The sequence below is a fragment of the Chiloscyllium punctatum genome, chromosome 37, assembly GCF_047496795.1.
Source record: "Chiloscyllium punctatum isolate Juve2018m chromosome 37, sChiPun1.3, whole genome shotgun sequence".
Lineage (NCBI taxonomy): Eukaryota > Metazoa > Chordata > Chondrichthyes > Orectolobiformes > Hemiscylliidae > Chiloscyllium > Chiloscyllium punctatum.
In genome coordinates, this window is record NC_092775.1 from 41950436 (window position 1) to 41969169 (window position 18734).

General features: G+C 40.4%; 1 protein-coding gene across 3 annotated transcripts in view; it reads left to right on the forward strand.

The window, feature by feature from the left end:
* The first annotated feature begins 1137 nt into the window (after window positions 1-1137).
* LOC140463043 (uridine-cytidine kinase-like 1) overlaps window positions 1138-18734 on the forward strand; it is a 137323-nt gene continuing 119726 nt past the window's right edge. The window contains exon 1 of one of the 3 annotated variants that reach the window (XM_072556665.1): window positions 1138-1348. In XM_072556665.1, coding sequence (XP_072412766.1) covers window positions 1215-1348 — 134 coding nt within the window. In that variant the 5' untranslated portion in view covers window positions 1138-1214. The remainder of the gene's footprint in view (window positions 1349-18734) is intronic. The other 2 variants (XM_072556668.1, XM_072556667.1) reach the window with 2 other exon arrangements.

Here is an 18734-nt window from a genome sequence, read left to right on the forward strand (position 1 = left end):
GCACGGATCATGGAGGCCTGCACAGCAGCAACTAGAATATAGGCAATAGCTAAAACAGAAATTGCTGGAAAAGCTCAGCAGGTCGGGCAGCACCTATGGAGAGAAATCAGAGTTAACGTTTCCAGTTGAGCGACCTGTCCTCAGGACTGATTGTAGCTAGAAAAACGTCAGTTTATATCTAGTAGATACAGGGAGAGTGTAAGGAGTAAAGGATAGATGGGGATAAAGCCCAGAGAGAAGAACAGTTGGACAAAGGAGTGTATAATGATCTGTCTAGGAAGGGTGAATAGCTATTACAGGCATTGTTTTGATTAGATTAGATTAGATTAGATTCCCTACAGTGTGGAAACAGGCCCTTCAGCCCAACAAGTCCACACCGACCCGACTAATGCACCTAACACTATGGACAACTTAGCATGGACAATTCACCTGACCTGCACATCTTTGAAATGTGCGAGGAAACCATTGTCCTTAACTACCTCCGAAATAGTCTAGTTGCCACTTCAGTTTAAAAGTAATGGACATGAAAGAATAAAAATCATTTACCAAATCCTGTTTAGCCAATGCTTATATTTCATTTAGAAGTAGTTCGATTATGCTGAGTTTCTCCTGATAATTTATTTCAAGGAAAAACCAGTAAAACTTGCAAATGACACATAGTGGTATTTGGTATACCTCAGAATAAAGTTCCAGGACGACCAGTGTGTTGATTTCCAGCAATTGCTTTCTTTTTGTTTTAACTGGCTTTACCTCTGGGCTTCACATTTGATTGCAATGAAATTTCTTATTGCACTTATCCAAACCTGCACCGACAATGTAAGTAAATATGTAAAGTTACTGACTACCAAACTCCTCTGCAGTTTATTTTTCGAGTCGGGTCTCAGGCATTTAAACCGATACACCGCTAGACAAAGTTAGGCCCATTTTTGTAGTGTGGTCAGCTTGTAGTTACTAAAAATAAGCTGCTTCTCCAGTGACAAGTGGTGGGTCACAATGAGGAAGATGAAGTAGTAATTTTCCAAGGATAGGCTATTTCAGTTGGCGCTCAACGCCGCGCCGTCCCAGACATTTTGCGAGGGTGAGGGGTGTGGGGGAGGGTGGTGTTTCATTCAGTTGTATGTTTATTTAGCGTTGCTATTTCAAACAAGCATCCAGCTTGCGCAGGGCCTTTGGGGAGTTGTAGTCTTCCTTGTTACTGCTTCTGAGTTGTGGCAATGGGGGAGCGCCTGCCCATTGAACTACAGAACCCAGTGCTCCCCACAACCCCAGTACAGCAAAGAACAATGGCTGAAACTGAGCTGGGGAGTCCTGCCAACGATGTCGAAACCGTAGCCGCCAGATCTGACAGGTAAGCCTTCAGTAAGTAAGTGTCAGAAGGCGTCTCTCTTAAGGCGGCGCAGTGTACACCTGAATCTTTCAGTTTCATGACAGTGTGTAACTAACCTTTGGAACCTTAGAGTATGTCCTCTGCCAACCCAGTCCTGTGATTTTACAACGCTGTATCACTTGGCTATGATACTTCGCAAAACGTCACACTCCTTTCTTCTTGTCCGGCGTTACTTATAAGACTTAACGGAAGAAGAAAAAAAGTTGTCACAAGTTTGTTTTTTAAAAAATATGATATCTGTTTTAACCACTTTGACAGCGGAATAGACAATTTGCCATTACTGTTTTGGGGTCGGGGAAGGGAAGTGTTTTGTTTTCCTTTCTGTTTGTTGGTTAAATATCTCCCGCAGATGGTTGGTTCCTGATAGACTATTAGATGTTCTAAATTTCAACGCTGTGCAGTTTACATGGAGATATATATTTAGATGGCAGTCTGGTGTTATATAAATTGAATGCACTTGTTTCTTCAGTTGTGCGGATATAATCCCGTAAAACGTGTAGGATCCAAGGAGTAACAATGCAAAGTACTTAAATCAGCAGCGTGTCTTAATATTGTTTTTCTGCTTATGTTCTTGTGAAATCATGGCTAATTATTCAATTTGAAAGAATTGTGACAAATGACCATTTGGCAAATTAAAGCTAACTTTTTAAATTGTTAATTATTGATTAAAGTTTTAAAATTTTTAAACATATCTGCAGATTTTCTATATGGTAAGACAAATGATACATTGCTCAAATTTTAAAATACAACAATGTGTCTGGGCCATGTTATTTCATTACAAACCGCTATCCTCGTTGATTTTTTTTCTCTCTCAAATAGCAATCATATACTCCAGGATTCATGCAACCCTAACGGAGAAATGTGAATTTTCAAGTTACTGCAAATCTGTTCCAACAACTGAAATTATTTTCTACCGACCAACAGCTGTACATATACAGTAATTGCCCTATAATTGACCTCACGTCGTGCCTAGTTACAAAACAAAACCATGTAGTTGTAAAGTCACAGTCATACTACATTGGTTCAAATGAGCCGCAGAATGATAAATGGTATGATGTGTTGGATCTTGCAAGCACTAACGAAGGAACATTGCAGGGATCGAACTCAAAAACGGTGTCAATCTCTATTGATTCGGTCTAAATTTTAACTGGTGCCATCTATCGGCCTCCAGCAAGCGGGCTGACTAGCTAATCAGATTGCAGAACTCTCTTCGGGCGCAAACCAGGAAACAAAAGGCATAGTTAATCATTAACTTCTGAACTGTCTTGCACCAGGCCAAATTACTATTGAAATAAACACATTGGATTAAGATAGTTTAAAAAATCACACAGCACACTAGCAATTAAACCTGTTGGACTATAACGTGGTGTTGTGTGATTTTTAACTTTGTACATCCCAGTCCAACACCGGCATCTCCGAATCTGGATTAAGACAGAAACTGAAATGTGACCTAACTTTAATAAATCAAAATCACAAGTTGCAAAGTGAGATTAGGTCATGGCTCATTTTTAATATGGCACAGCCTCCAAAGACCAAATGGCCTCTTAATGATATAAACCTGCTCTAACACTGCTGAATGCAGGATTACAAAATCCTGTCTAAGATCATTGCCAACCAGGTTAGGTCAGCTCTGGGATTGGTGATTCACCCCCAACAAACCTGTGCTGTACCAAGCAGGATGATCTCTGAGAGCCTTGCGCTCTTCAAGGATACGATCACCTGCATTCACGACTGGGGGCATGGACGTCTGCCTTATCAGCCTGGAGCAGGAGGAAGCCTTGACTGGATATTGCTCACCTACATGCTGGACATGCTGTCCAAAGTGGGCTTTGGGGAGGGAATTTGCAACTGGATTGCACTATACCAACATTACTGCAATTTCAATCAATGGGTGGGAGTTGGAAAGCTTCCCATTCAGATTTGGAGTCAGGCAAGGCAGCCCACTCTTTCCGACCTTGTTTATATGTTGTATAGAGCCTTTTGCTAAGTCTGTCAGGAATGATGCGAGCCAGGGAGGGTCGAATATTCGAGACAGCAAAGCCCAGTAGGTCAGAGCCTCTCTGTACATGGATGACGTCACCATTTTTGGCTCAGATCTGCTGTTAGTGTGTGTACTCATGTGACCAGTTTGAACTGGCCTCAGGAGCCAAGGTAAATCGAGGTAAGAGCCAAGCCGTGATCTTTGGGAACCAGGCCAACCAATCCTTCATTCTCTTCACTGTCAGGACAGATTGCTTGAAGGTGCTGGGAATATGGTTTGGAGGGGCTGACATATGCGCAAAATCTTGGGAGAAGTATATCACCAAAGTGAAGTAAAAATGGTCTTTTGGGATCACCATTCTCTCACTATTGTGGGTAAAATCCTGGCCGTCAGGTGTGAGACTTTGTTGTTCTACGGGGCGCAGGTCTGGCCCATCTCCCGAAACTGTACCATTGCAGTCACCCGAGCCATCTTCCACTCCATCTGGAGAGTCTAAGATGGACCGATGTCCACAGGGACTCCATGTACAAAACTCTTGATCAGGAGGAAGAACATACCCAACGCCCCCTCATCCTGATGGCCACCTTTGTGTGCGACCACATCAAGCTATGCATAGACCCATGGTACACAAACACCAGATGTCAGTGCATAAGGAGGTTCTACCTGTCCATGGTAGTGCAAAGGATGGGACTGGCCTCATTGCTGTGGAACATTCCAAGTAGTTGGACCATTCTGCATCATCTGTCCTGCGTGGAGAAATTTATAAAGAAAAGCACTTTTTGACCACAAGTCCACTTGAGAAGTGGTCAGTAAGTAACGTCCTCAACACCCTGCAGAAAAGGCGTGGGTGGTTCCTATGGCATGGATCCCTGATCAGACTATCAAAATCATTTGTCAGAATGTCTCATCACCAGAACTTTCCAACAAGTACCAATACATTGCTTGGCTTGTGGTGAGAAAGGTCTCACTACCTGTGAGATTCTTTTTGTATGCTCGGTCTGTCTGCATCACTGTACACTGCCCTCAAAGTAGCTATAGGGGATGGAGACTGTCACGTGTCCTTCTGAAATATGGTTTCGCAAAGGAAGTCTGAAGGAGAATGCAGTGGTTTTGTCAAGGTACATCCCAAGCAGCTCTGTGATGCAGGACTCTGTGCTGTCCGGTCTGTTCCCGGGGATGCACACTGAGACAAGCATCAGTTGTGCCTGGAAGACCATTAACTCTGTGAAAGACGCTCTTTCGTCTACACAGAACTTGGTGTTCCAAGACAAGGAGTTGACCTTGACAGTGTTGCAGGCGGTACATTCTAATGGCCCGGGCCACCTGCTGAGGTATGCACTAAAGCTTGGGGCAGCTGCTGTCAAGGCCCCATGGGGTAAGACCAGGGTCTGAAGTCTTCCTGCTGAAGGTCTGTTGAGTTATCGGACCCTGCTGGGGCCTGAAATGCATGTAAGTATAGTCTGGTTAAAGTAAGTATATCTGGTTAAAGTAACAGATGCTTTTGGTTTATTTGGGGATCCAGCATCTGTTTATTTCTTGATATGCTACTGTACAGAACTGAACTGTATAATCTATATATGAATAATGTATATTTTGAAATAAAAAAGCAAACCTTCTATGAAGCCATGATTTTAAATAATCATCCTAATTTTGAATGATAGAAAGGAATGCTACTCAATTCTTGTGAAATTTAGTTTTTATGTGCTTGAGAGATGTTTCAGAAATACTTTTATAACTGAATAAATCATTAAAATGTCTCATTCAACAGGAAGATTTGTGTTATAAGGAGAGGAGGATATTCCCTGAAGTATAGGAGGCTAAGGGGTAACCATAGATGCTTATAAAATCATAAGGGGTATAGATAAGTTGAATAGCCAAGTTGTTTTCCCCAGCGTAGGGAGGCCAAAACTAGGGGGCATAGGTTTAAGGTGAGAGGGGAAAGATTTAAAAGGGACCTGAGGGTCACCTTTTTCACAGAGGGTGGTACGTGTATAGAATGAGTTGCCAGATGAAGTGGTAGAAATGGCTACGATTACAACTTTTAAAAGACATTTGGGGTGGCATGGTGGCTCAGTGCATCAGGGCTCAGGTTTGGTTTTAGCTTCAGGCAACAGTCTGTGTGGAGGTTGCACATTCTCTCGTGTCTGCCTAGATTTCCTCCGGGTGCTCAGGTTCCCTCCCACCGTCCAAAGGTGTGCAGATTAGGTGGATTGGCCATGTTAAGTTGCCCCGTAGTGTCCAGGGATGTGTAGGTTAGGTGGATTAGCTGTGGAATATGCAGGGTTACAGGGATAGGGTAGGAGGGTGAGTCTGGGTGGGATGCTCTTCGGACAGTCAGTGTGAACTTGTTGAGCTGAATGACCTGTTTCCATACTGTATGGAGGTACATGGATAGAGATGGTTTAGAGGAATATGGCCAAGTGTAGGCAAATGGGGCTAGCTCAGTTTAGGAAACCTGGTCAGCATGGATGAGTTGGGCCAAAGGAATAGAACATAGAACATTACAGTGCAGTATAGGCCCTTTTGGCCCTCTAAGTTGTGTCGACCTGTGGAACCAACCTGAAACCATCGAACCTACACTATTCCATTTTCATCTATATGTTTGTCCAATGACCATTTAAATGCACTTAAAGTTGGTGAGTTTACTGTTGCAGGCTGAGAGTACCACAGCCCTACTACTTTCCGAGTAAACAAACTACCTCTGACATCTGGCCTATATTTATCACCCCTCAATTTCAACTTATGTCCTCTCGTGCTCACCATCACCATCTGAGGAAAAAGGCTCTCACTGTCTACCCTATCTAATCCTCTGATTATCTTCTATGTCTCAATTAAGTCACCTCTCAACCTTCTCTAATGAAAATAGCCTCAAGTCCCTCAACCTTCCCTCCATACCAGGCAACATCCTAGTAAATCTCCTCTGAATCCTTTCCAATGTTTCCACATCCTTCCTATAATGTGGTGACCAGAACTGTACTCAATATTTCAAGCATGGCCACACCGGGGTTTTGTACACCTACAGCATGACCTCATGGTTCCAAAACTCAATCCTTCTACCAATGAAAGCTAATACACCATATACCCTCTTATCCTAGGTGGAAGCTTTCAGAGATCTTTGTATATGGACACCAAGATCTCTCTGCTCATCCAAACTACCAAAAATCTTACCATTAGTCCAGTACTCTTTATTTCTGTTGTTCCTTCCAAAGTAAATCACCTCTCACTTTTCCGTATTAAACTCCATTTGCCACCTCTCAGCCCAGCTCTGCAGCTTATCTATGTCTCACTGTGACCTGAAACATTCTTCAGCACTGTCCACAACTCCACTGATTTTAGTATCATCCGCAAATTTACTAACCTATCCTTCTATGCTCTCATCCAGGTCCCAAAATAGATTCTTGCGGTACACCACTCATAACTGAGCTCCAGGATGAACATTTCCCATCAGCCACCACCCTCTGTCTTCTTTCAGCTCGTTAATTTCTGATCAAAACTGCTAAATCACCCCCAAACCCATGCCTTTGTATTTTGTGCAATAGCCTACTGTGGTGAACCTTAACAAATGCCTTACTGTAGTCCATATACACCACATCAACTGCTTTACCCTCCTCCATCTGTTTGGTCACCTTCTCAAAGAACTTAATAAGTTAAATGAGGCATGACCTACCCTTTACGAAACAGTGTTGACTATCCCTAATCAAGTTATTCCTTTCTAGATGATTATAAATCCTATTTCTTATCAGCTTTTCCAATACTTTACCCACAACTGAAGTAAAGCTCACTGGTCTATAATTATCAGGGTTTTGTCTACTCCCCTTCTTGAACAAGGAGACAACATTTGCTATCCTCCAGCCTTCTGGCACTCATCATGTAAACAATGATGACATAAAGATCAAAGCCAAAGACACTGCAATCCCCTGCCTGGCTTTCCACAGAATCCTAGAATAAATCCCATCCGGCCCAGGGGACTTATCTGTTTTCAAATTTCCAGAATTGCTAAAACCACCTCCTTGTGAACCTCAATCCCATCTAGTTTAGTAGTCTGTATCTCAGTATTGTTCTTGACCACCTTATCTTTTTCAAGTGTGAATACTGATGAAAAATATTAATTCCCCTATCTCCTCTGACTCCACGCACAACTTCCCACTACTATTCTTAATTGGCCCTAATCTTAGTCTTTTATTCCTGACATACGTATAGAAAGCTTTATGGTTTTCCTTGATCCTATCTGCCAACAACTTCTCATGTCTCCTTCTGGCTCTTCTTAGCTCTCTAGGTCTTTCCTGGCTAACCTGTAACTCTGAAGAGCCCTAACTGAGCCTTCACGTCTCATTCTAACATAAGCCTTATTCTTCCTCTTGACAAGAGATTCAACTTCTTTAGGAAACCATGGCTCCCTCACTCTAACACTTCCTCTCTCCCTGACAGGTATATACTTATCAAGGACACGCAGTAGCTGTTCCTTGAATAAGATCTATATTTCAATTGTGCCCATCCCTTGCAGTTTCCTTCCCCATCCTATGCATCATAACTCTTGCCTAATCACATCATAATTGCTTTTCTCCCATCGATAACCCTTGCCCTGTGATATATACCTATCACTTTCCATTGCTAAAGTAAACATAACCGAATTGTGGCCACTATCACTAAAATGCTCACCTACTTCCAAATTTAACACCTGGCCAGGTTTATTACCTAGTACCGAATCCAATGAGGCCTCGCCTCTTGTAGGCCTATATACATAACTGCATCATGAACCCCTCCTGCACACACTGGACAAAAACTGACCCATCTAAAGTACTCAAACTACAGTATTTCCAGTCAATACTCTGTTACTCTCGCTCCTATTGCGAATCATCTTTGCTATCCTTTCCTCCACATCTTTGGAACTATTCGGAGGCCTATAGAAAACTCCTAACAGGGTGACCTCTTTTCCTGTTTCTAACCTCAGTCCATATTACCTCAGTAGATGAGTCCTCAAACATCCTTTTTGCCACCATAATACTGACCCTGACTAACCATGCCACACCACCCCCTCTTTTACCATCTTCTCTATTCCTTTTTCTATGCTGTACAACTCTGACTCTAACGAGGCAATTTTCAATAGCTTTTACAGTGAGAGTGCATGAAACAAGCTTGTGTCAAATCAGTCATTTTTGTTTATTTGTTTTTTGAGAACTACACCTAATCTGCACATTTTTGGACTCTGGGAGGAAACCAGAGATGTGCAGATTAGGCGAATTGGCCATGCTAAATTGCCCATAGTGTTAGGTGGATTAGTTAGGGGTAAATGGAGGGGAATGGTTGGGTGGATTGCGCTTCGGAGGGTTGGTGTGAACTTGTTGGGCCAAAGGGCCTGCTTCCACACTGTAGGGAATCTAATCCTATCTAATGATGCACGGAATCAAACCAGTGGAGATGTTCAAGTTCAGACACCATGTCCCCTGGTTACTTAAAGTCTGCTTTCCTTTTGATGCTCCTTATTTTCCTTGCTCAAAGATCAGAGATCACAGTGTAACTATGGATGAGCATGACCATGTGACTTGCTTGGAATCAGGTGTTTGGTCCCTTTTTATGTAAAGTTTGATTTCTTGCTATTGGTCTGCAATCTGAACCAATTTCTTATGGTAGGAATCTGCATTTTGACTCTTCTCTAGACTGGATTCAGCACAAGATAGTTCTGTTCTGTCCTTGGGTTGATAGCAAATGTACAAGGTAATCAAAGATAAGTCCAAGCAGCAAATCTTTTGATTGTAATTTCCTCTGGCAAATGTACTTTGTTTTTAATGTAAAATGTAACCATGACTGGAAGATCTTCAAGGACATGGAAAGCATCTCTATCTGGGGCAGCAGCTTCAGGTTCAAGACCCACCTTGGAGTCTAATAGCCACAGGCAGCATAATGTGGCCAAACAGATTGATTTTTAAAAAAATACTGTGAGCCCTTCCAATATGTCTATCACAGGGAGTAAGAGTAGGGGTATTTTCTGTTCAATAGAACCATGTGGAACCTGCAGTTCAATAGCTTCCCCATGTTAAAAGATCCCACATGCAAGTTTTTGCTGTGCAGTCCTGTTTTGAGAGACTGAAACACATGCACAACCATATCTGGATGGTGGTTTTATTTATTTGACCTATTCATTTACTTGACAATATTATGTATTTTAGGCCGTTAAATAAAAAAATCATATCCTCTGGTATCCTCTGTGGATGAATTGTTCAGATGTAGTTGTAACGGAAGACTTTAAAGTTTGTCATTCATTTACCTTGTGGTAAGGTAATCTATCCATCACTTAATGACAAATCAAGAAAGCAAAGGTCTACAGGGGCGATGTTTAATGTATCACCAACTATGTATAGGATCATTTAAGATATGAATCTCACAGAGATTAACAACATATCTAAATGCTTTCGATCTGGTGGAGTATTGTAGTCCATTTTAATCCAGAAAGGATTTGATCTTGGTGTGCTATAATCTGTACTAGTACTGTGTATAAAAGACAGATATCTCAACCTGAGATGCAAGACCATTTCAAGAATATAGCAATCCAAGTACATCTATCATTGTCTATGAAGAGCTTTTGAAAGAAGCCATGAGTCAGGTGTTGGATTAGGCTGAGTAGGATGCTAATTTAAACCTTTGTCAAAATGGCTGTGATATGATCTAAAGGAATGTGTCAAGATGTCAAGTCATCAACCCTCGAGAAACCGACTAGTAGTCTGAATGAAGTGGAAGATTACCCCACAGCAATTGTGCTAGTTCTTATAACGGTAGATTCTGGTATACAACGCAGCCACATTTTCAGGATCAATCTACATATTTAGACCTAATCTTGGCATATAAACAAAATCTGTGTCCTTCTGCTGTCCCCACCTCCTCCCCCACCATGCCCCAATTAATGTTTCAACTGATAAGTGCGTGTTTAGACCTAAACTCACATTAAACTCAATTTTTCAGTTTGGAAATACATGTAGTGTTTTGCTCATTGTAATGAGTTTGTGCAAATGATCAAACTGGTGATATGGCCCATGTCACCAAGAAGATATGCGTGAGCAGACCACACATGGCAGATAACAAACAGCAGTGGGCCCTCCTGCAAAAAGGATGATATACAATACCAGTTGCAAGCTATTATTTATAACTTCTTTTTTTTGCTCACTCATTGAATTCCCATGCTGTCACAGAGTTACTTAGTGTTTCGTGAAAACTTGGTGTGGGAATGGAAGAAGGAACCTGCCCTGAAGGAGAGGCCCAAGACCAAATGCAGCAGATGATAAGTTAGGCTGTTTTAAAATATTATGATTTTATGGTTTAAATTAGAATTATTTTGTAAATTAATTTATTTTTAATTACTGCTCATTCTTGCTGTCTTCTGTGTGGAAGTCACCTGCTTTTTTGAAGGAATTTTTAATCCCTCAAATCCATTTTATATGCTGCAATGTGCACTAATCCACATTTAGGCAACTGAAAGTTATGACGAAAGCCAACAATCGCAACAGTAGACATCTGAGTTTAATCCTTCAGGTGCTATTTGAATTCACTTACAATTTTAAATGATTGTCTACACTATTGTTGAAAAACCATGAATTCCAGTCTGGTTTTTGTATGCTTGTTAAATGTAAAATTTATAAGCATGTACCAAGCGCAAATTTAGTTGTAATGATATCAGTGCATTTATATCAGAGCTCAAACTATTAAATGATTATAATAAAGCATCTAATTGGTGAATGTTTACTATTCTGTCTGAAAGCAATATACTGCAGCTACTGGAAACCTGAATTAAATGGAAAATGGTTGGAAAGTTAGCAGGTTAGGAAACTGAAAACAAGACATGACATTTCAAGTCAATGATTATATGCATTTTGTGAACTAGGACTAGATATAGTGATCTTGAATAAGAAACTTATAAGCACACGTCCTCTTGGCTGAAGTCTGTTGTTCACTTTAGGGAAATCTACAATAGGCCCAAATCACAAACAAATCATCTCATAGATGCTGCTGAAGGTGATGAAAGTAGATTTGTATTTTTACAGTGCATGCTACATTCAGATTTAATTTGATCCCAGTAATTGTCTTTTATTTTAATTGCTGCATTCAGCAGTTTAGCATTTAAGTTCATAGAATTTAAAAGTGCAGAAACAGGCCACTCAGATGATCTTATCTATGCCCAACTGGAGCCAACATCTCCAACTCTTTGCTCTGCATTCTTTTAACAATACCTTTTGAATACCTGATTTTCCATTAAATTGTTGTTATCAAAAGTACAATAATCTATTTCCCGTTTTACTAACCCTCGTTGGAAGAAAAAAATATTTTTCTAACTTGCATCCTGTTTCTTCCAGTGATAAGCCTCTGTTTGTGACCCCTTCCAACTGATTCATAGGCAGGAAACAATATTTTATGATGAAGCCTTTAAAAGCTTGCACACCATGCAAAATTCCAGATGTTCCTTTATCTTCTCTGTTCCATTGAAAATGGTCCCATTATATTTTAATAGCTATAATCTTTTTTTTAATTTCTGACAGTTTGATGAATTTTCTGGATGCCTCATTATAGGAAAGATGTAGTAGCTTTAGAGAGGTTCAGAGGAGATTTACCAGGATGCTTCCTGGACTGGAGGGTTTGCCTTATGAAGAAAGGTTGAGGGAGATAGGGAACATAGAAGGGTGAGAGGTGACTTGATAGAGGTGTACAAGATGATGAGAAGTACAGATACAGTGGCTAGCCAGAGACTTTTTCCCCCAAGGGGAGAAATGGCTATCATGAGGGCATAATTTGAAGGTGATTGGAGGAAGGTTTAGGGGAGATGTCAGAGGTATGCTGTTTATGCAGAGAGTGGTGGATCTGTGGAATGCACTGCCAGTGGTGGTCGTAGATTCAAGAACATTTAAGTGACTCTTGAATAGGCACATGGAAGATAATACAATGAAGGATATGTTGGTATGTAGAATAGGGTAAAAGGTTGGCACAACATCGAGGCCTAAAGGGTCTGTACGTGCTGTACTGTTCTCGATGTTCTTCTACTCTTTCCATGCTTATCCCACTTTTCCTGTGATGAGATGTTGGACCTAATCCATATTATGTACAAATACAGAATAACCTCCTTTTTGTGTTCATTGTGCAATGTATGAAATTCTGCATTCCATTTGTATCCATCATAGTCTTATTCCCCTGACTGCAGTCTTTATACGTGGATGTACAATTTTCCCCCACATTTTTAAGAGATAGAGGTGAGGTACTTTTTCAAACAAGACATGTGATGAACAGTGGCACCTTGGGAAGCACTGAGAACCTGGGACCTTGGTGTGCATGTCCACCAGTCTGTTACTTTACTTTAACAAGACTGATAAAGTGGTTACGAAAGCATTTGGGACACTTTGGAGGAGCAGAAGTAATCTATTCAGTCCCTTAAGTCTGTTCTGCCATTCAGTGAGATTATGGCTATTTTGTAGCCCAACTCCACATATCAGCCGTTGGCCCATATCTTTTTCAACAAAAAATCTACTTCAGATTTAAAATTAACAACTAATCTAGCATCAATTTCCATTTTTGAAATAGTTCTAAAACATCTAACATCCTTTTTGTGCAAAAGCACTCCCTAATGTCTCTCCTAAATGGTCTGCCCCTAATTTTTCAGACCTTGCCCCTCAGTTCTAGAAGCCCCAACCAGTGGAAATGGTTTATCGGGTTATACCCTGTCTTTGCCTGTCATATTTTTGAAGACTTCGATCAGGTCTTCCCTTAGTAAGAGCTTCCTAAATTCTAAAGAAAATAGGCATACTTTGTATAATCTTTTCTGAAACGTAAGCACTGAAGTTGTCCTTGTATGCTGGTCATGCCTTGCTTTTAATCACCAAGGCACAGTGCTTTACAGCAGGGAGGTTATGCTGGAACTGTATAAAATCACAATATTATATGCAGTTCTGGAATCAAGTCTGTGTTTCATGTCCCTAGTGTAGATGAGACCGCATTTGTGAAGAGCGAATATAATAGACTAGATTGAGTGAAGTGCAGGCAAATCGCTGCTTCACCTGGAAGGTGTGTTTGGGCCCTTGGATAATGAGGTGGTACATGGGCAATTGTGTGGGAAGATGCTGTGGGGAGGTGTTTAAGGTAAGGGGCCAGAGGTTTATGTGAATGTGAGGGGGGGAGAAATTTCACCCAGAGAGTGGTGGGAATCTGGAACTCGCTGCCTGTAAGGGTGATCTAGGCAGAAACCTTCACAAACACTTAAGTATATAGATGTATACTTGCAATGCCAAGGCATACAGGACTATGTGACAAATACTGGAAAAGGGGATTAGAATAGTTTAGATGGTTACATGGAACAGTACAGCACAGGAAGAGGTCCTTCAGCCCTCCATGCTTGTGCCGCCACATTTTGCTCTCCGTGCTAGAAGTGTCTTCATTTATAGGATCCGTATCCCTCTGTTCCCTTCCTATTTGTGTATTCGTCCAGGTGCTTCTTGAATGCTGCTATCGTGTCTCCTCTGGCAACGTGTTCCAGGCACTTCTCCACCTTTTGAGTGAAAACATTCCCTCACACATCTCTTTTAAACTTCACCCCTTGCACCTTGAACCTGTGTCCCCATGTAATTGATCCCTCCATCCTGGGAAAAAGCTCCATACTTTCCACTCTATCCATGCTTTTAAACTTCGGTCAGGTCACCCCTGAACCTCCTATGTTCCAGTGAAAACAAGTGCAGTCTATTCAATCTTTCCTCATAGCTAACATCCTCCATACCAGGCAACGTCCTGGTAAACCTTTTCTGTACCCTCTCCAAAGCATCCACATCTTTTTGGTAATGCGGTGACCAGAAACTAAATGCAATATTTTAAATGTGACCGAACTAAAGTTCTATAAAGCTGCAGCATAACTTGTCTATCCTTTATACTCAATACTCTTTCCAATGAAGGCAACATGCCATAAGCCCTTTTTTACTACATTATCCACTTGCACTGCCACCTTCACTGATCTGTGGACCAGCACATCAATACCCCCTAAGGGTTCTGCCATTCACTGTATAATTTCCATCTGTACTTAACTTTCCAAAATGCATCACCTCACATTTGTCCAGATTAAACTCCATCTGCCCATGCCTTCAACTGATCCAAATCCTGCTTGTATCCTCTGGCAATACTCCCCACTATTCACAACATCACCAGTCTTTGTATCATCTGCAAACTTAATAATTAGACCAGCTATGTTTTCCTCCCAAGTCATTTATGTACTTCACGAACAGCAGAGGTCCCAGCACTGATGCCTGTGGAACACCAATAGTCACAGCCCTCCATTCGGAAAAGCATCCTTCCACCACTACCCTCTGCCTCCTATGACTAAACCAGTTCTGTATCCATCTTGCCTGCTCACCCTGATACTATATGACTTCACCTTTTGTACCAGTCTGTCATGAGAGACCTTGTCAAAGGCTTTACTAAAGTCCCTGTAGACAAATCAACTGCTTTTCCCTCATCAATCATCTTTGTCACCTTTTTAAAACAAAAACTCAAACAAGTTTGTGAGGCATGGTCTCCCCTGCACAAAACCATGCTGTCCATTGCTAATAGGTAATCCATTTTCTGAATGCATATAGATCTTGTCCGTAAGAATCTTTTCCAACAATTTCCCTACCACCGATGTGAGACCCGCAGGCCTATAATTTCCAGGATAATCCTTCTTAAACAATGGTTGTTCATGATTGGGTCTGAATGGATTTTTGTTTCTTTTGTGCTGTAGATCTCTAACCTTAACACACTCTTTATACACAGTGAGCAGTAATATGAGGAAAATCAATTCATGATTGATTTAAAAAGGCTCATTGATTTTAATTGGGTTGCAACCTTTACCAGTCCTTTAGAACTATGAAGTTTAATGAGTTGAGATGAAACTTTTAGTTTTAACTCACTCAAATGCCGTTAACTTGGAAATATTAAAAGTCCAATTTTTTTCTAAGTATGTCATAATTCTTTATTACTGATAGAAGGAGGATTGAAGCCTATCCAATATATTTGAGATGTAACACCACCTGTGGACCTGCAGTAAATAGCAGACATTAGTAACATTTAATCAGAGATTGAGGTTCAGGGGTAAAATGAACTCTGACATGCACAAATCACTCAATTGATGATGCAAATTTTATATCAGATTGGGAACTAGCCAAGCTTGTACAAAAACAGTATATTGATAAGGTAAGACTTAAATGTCTGCAATTGTTGTGGTAGGTACAGATAAAAAGACTACAAATGAGCAGTATAAAGTGAGAGCCGTTATTGTAGTGATGGAATAGACCAAGTAGTGGAAGAGGTTAGTGAGGTAGCAGACCATACTGGGATGGGAAATGAAGTACAAAATGAGATAAGATGGGTTTCCCATTTTGTGTGGGTGGCCTGATTTGTTTTTTGAGATTTTGAGCACCAAGAAAGAATAACATTCTGACAACAAAATATTTCCACTTCATGCAATCAACTTCCTTAGTAGGGGGTCAGTTAGTTTGGGTGACTGGATGAAGCTGAGGTCACCACAAAGTTCTCAAAGTTTCAACCTCCTCTTGGGCATGTCTACCCTCAGGTTAAACCACCACCAGTTGTCTCTAATGAGAGAACAGCCCTATTGCCTGGTAAGATTATGGCTACTTTACATTTCCTTTTGTGGTATGTGGGATCTGTCCGGTTTCAAGTGGTGCTTACACCAGGTAGGGCAATAAATCCTTTTAAACTTTTTTTTTTCTGAATGTGCAACTTTACATTACTTTGCACTGAACTGCTGTTGTCTTCTAATTCCTAGTTCACTGACATGTATTTTTGTCATTTTGCAATCTCTTTTGTTATTTCTCACTGTTTATTCATGCCTCCTAGCATGGAATCTTGAGTGTAGCTCAATATTATAATCTGTTTATTTTTCTTGGTTTGTACTAATTTGGTGAATGGTGCAATTGCAGACACCATTGGGGCCAGGAGTTAATTGCCTTTCGCACCGAGAATCATCTAGGTGCATATCTTCAGTTCTCAGAAAACAAGTAGTTAACATGACTGACAGAAATCCAGTAAATGCAAGAGCAATACTCAGTATGATACTGAAAATTGCCTCAAATGAAAGCTCATTTACCTCAGAGCTGTATAGAAATAATGAAACCCATGTGGTTTGTTAGATGGTGAGCTGTGAAACCCAATAGGATGAAGGTTAAGGTTGTCTTGTTTTCTTATCTGCATTATGGACTGATGTGTTTTTTTTCAAAGCATATTACTCTACTAATACTTATGGATAGGAAGTGTACAATTTATCACAACCACTTACAATGATGTGTTTAACTGACAAAATTCTGGGCTACACAAGTATCTAGGGAATTTCTCACTACATTTTTTAGTGTCGGGCAAGTTCAGCATTCATCTCTGGAGAGAGAAACTGAGCTGAAACAATATCCTAAAACAAAAGTCTATAGATCTCTTAGGTAGAAAATCATGGATATTGAAAAAGGGAAAAAGAGTGGAAGTGATAAGTGAGAGGTATGCAAATAGTTTGGAGGAGAATTAAGTATTAAAAAGGAAAAAAGAATGAGCTGTTAACTTGGAAGAGTTCGAGAAATACAGAAAGACTATGAGGGAGGACATAAATTAAGCAAGTCATTGGATCACAGAGTATCCTGAAATAAACATTGCATAACTATATTAACTCATGATCTTTATGGTGATTTAGTTGATTCAAAAACCTAGAATCTTGACTACAGTGCCTGTCCTGAATCATTGAGAAACAATGGAGATATACGAGTGCTAGAGGTAGTATAGAAACAGATACCAGTCATCGGAGGTTATATGGAAAGGCTTAGGTTTTTCAGATTGGTAGATGTATTTGAATGGTGACCTCTACTGAGTTTAAAAAAAAATGAAAAGGAGAGGGGTCATCTAAACCGCATCCATTACAGACTTTGGTGACTGTAGCAATAGGATTGTTTTAGGTGCAACCAATGTATTTGTTGCCTCGTCACTATGGTTTCATATCTGTGTCCATTCTCAAATAATGCTTAGTGGTAGGTCATATTTTCCACTCAAAAATATCCTTTCTTGCTAAAGGCTATAATTGGTGTAGATTCAGATATTAGTTCCATGAGCCCCTCCTGACCTCTTTTCAGAAAAGGTCTCCAGCAAGTGCTTTTCTGCAGCATCTTGCAACAAATTAACTGATCAAATCAATTCTTGTGCTATCACCTGTAAGACACTAGGTTGGAGTCAGTTAATCCAGATGTTAATTCATACCTTGAGCTGGTCTTTGTGAACATTGCAGATCTTTTCCAGATCATCCATGGAAAGACTAGATCTACCAATTCTGGGAAGCTGCTCCCAGCCAATAGCGAGCAAACGTTTGAGCATTAGGTCCCAAAACAACCCTCATTCTGTAATATAGAACTTCATATGTTGTTTGAACAGTTGTAATTTAGTATTCCTGTTGCTCGATGTCCAACCCAAAATAAAGTTTCTGCTATCAATGATTCAGCCTTAAAAAAACTTTAAACTGCACTACCTTAAGCCATGCTTGATTTTGTGTCAGCAGATATTTTAAAATTGCTCCTGCTTTAAGAAAAATAACTTTGCAGCTGCTAAGAAATTGTCACTTATGTATTGGCTGTAAGGAGCACAGCGTTCTAGCTGTACAGCTTTCCAATGGCAATTCACTACTTTTCTTTTATTCCAACTTGAGTGCTTCTGCTTTTTTTCTTCTTTAAATTAAGATGATCTTAGACATTTATCTTATCTTGACAGAATTGACATTCCCATCAGATTTTTGTTTTGGTGGTTTGTGGTATCTACGCAGCTATCTGTGCTCACAGAGACTGTTATGCTTTAAGATGGGGAAGTCTCCCTTTGTTTGAAATCTCTTGTCTCGTTGGTCTTCAATAAGTTTGGCAATTATCTGCCACCAACCCTTTAAAGTTGTTTAGCAATGACTGTTAGCGCAATTAGGAAGTGACTTTGCTTACAGTGAGATGTTTTATCTAATGCAGCAATGTTTGTTATCTCTTATGACATTGACATTGGAGATACTGGCGCTGAAGAATCTAACAGCTATTGACAACAACTAGATATTATAAACCTGAGGAAGGGAAAATTTGTATGTAAGTGGCAAGGTTAGTATTAAGTTAGTTTCCAATAGAGGAGTAAAAACAAACTGCAGATGCTGGAATCCAAATTAGATAAGCAGGAGGCTGGAAGAACACAGCAAACCAGGAGTATCAGGAGGTGGAAAAGTCTAATGTTTTGGGCATAACAGAGTATCATGCTTCACGTCATCAGAGTTATGATGAAATATGAAATCTTCATGCACTCTGGTCACATAATTTGTAGGGATGATTTTGTGAATAAAGGTATGTGATT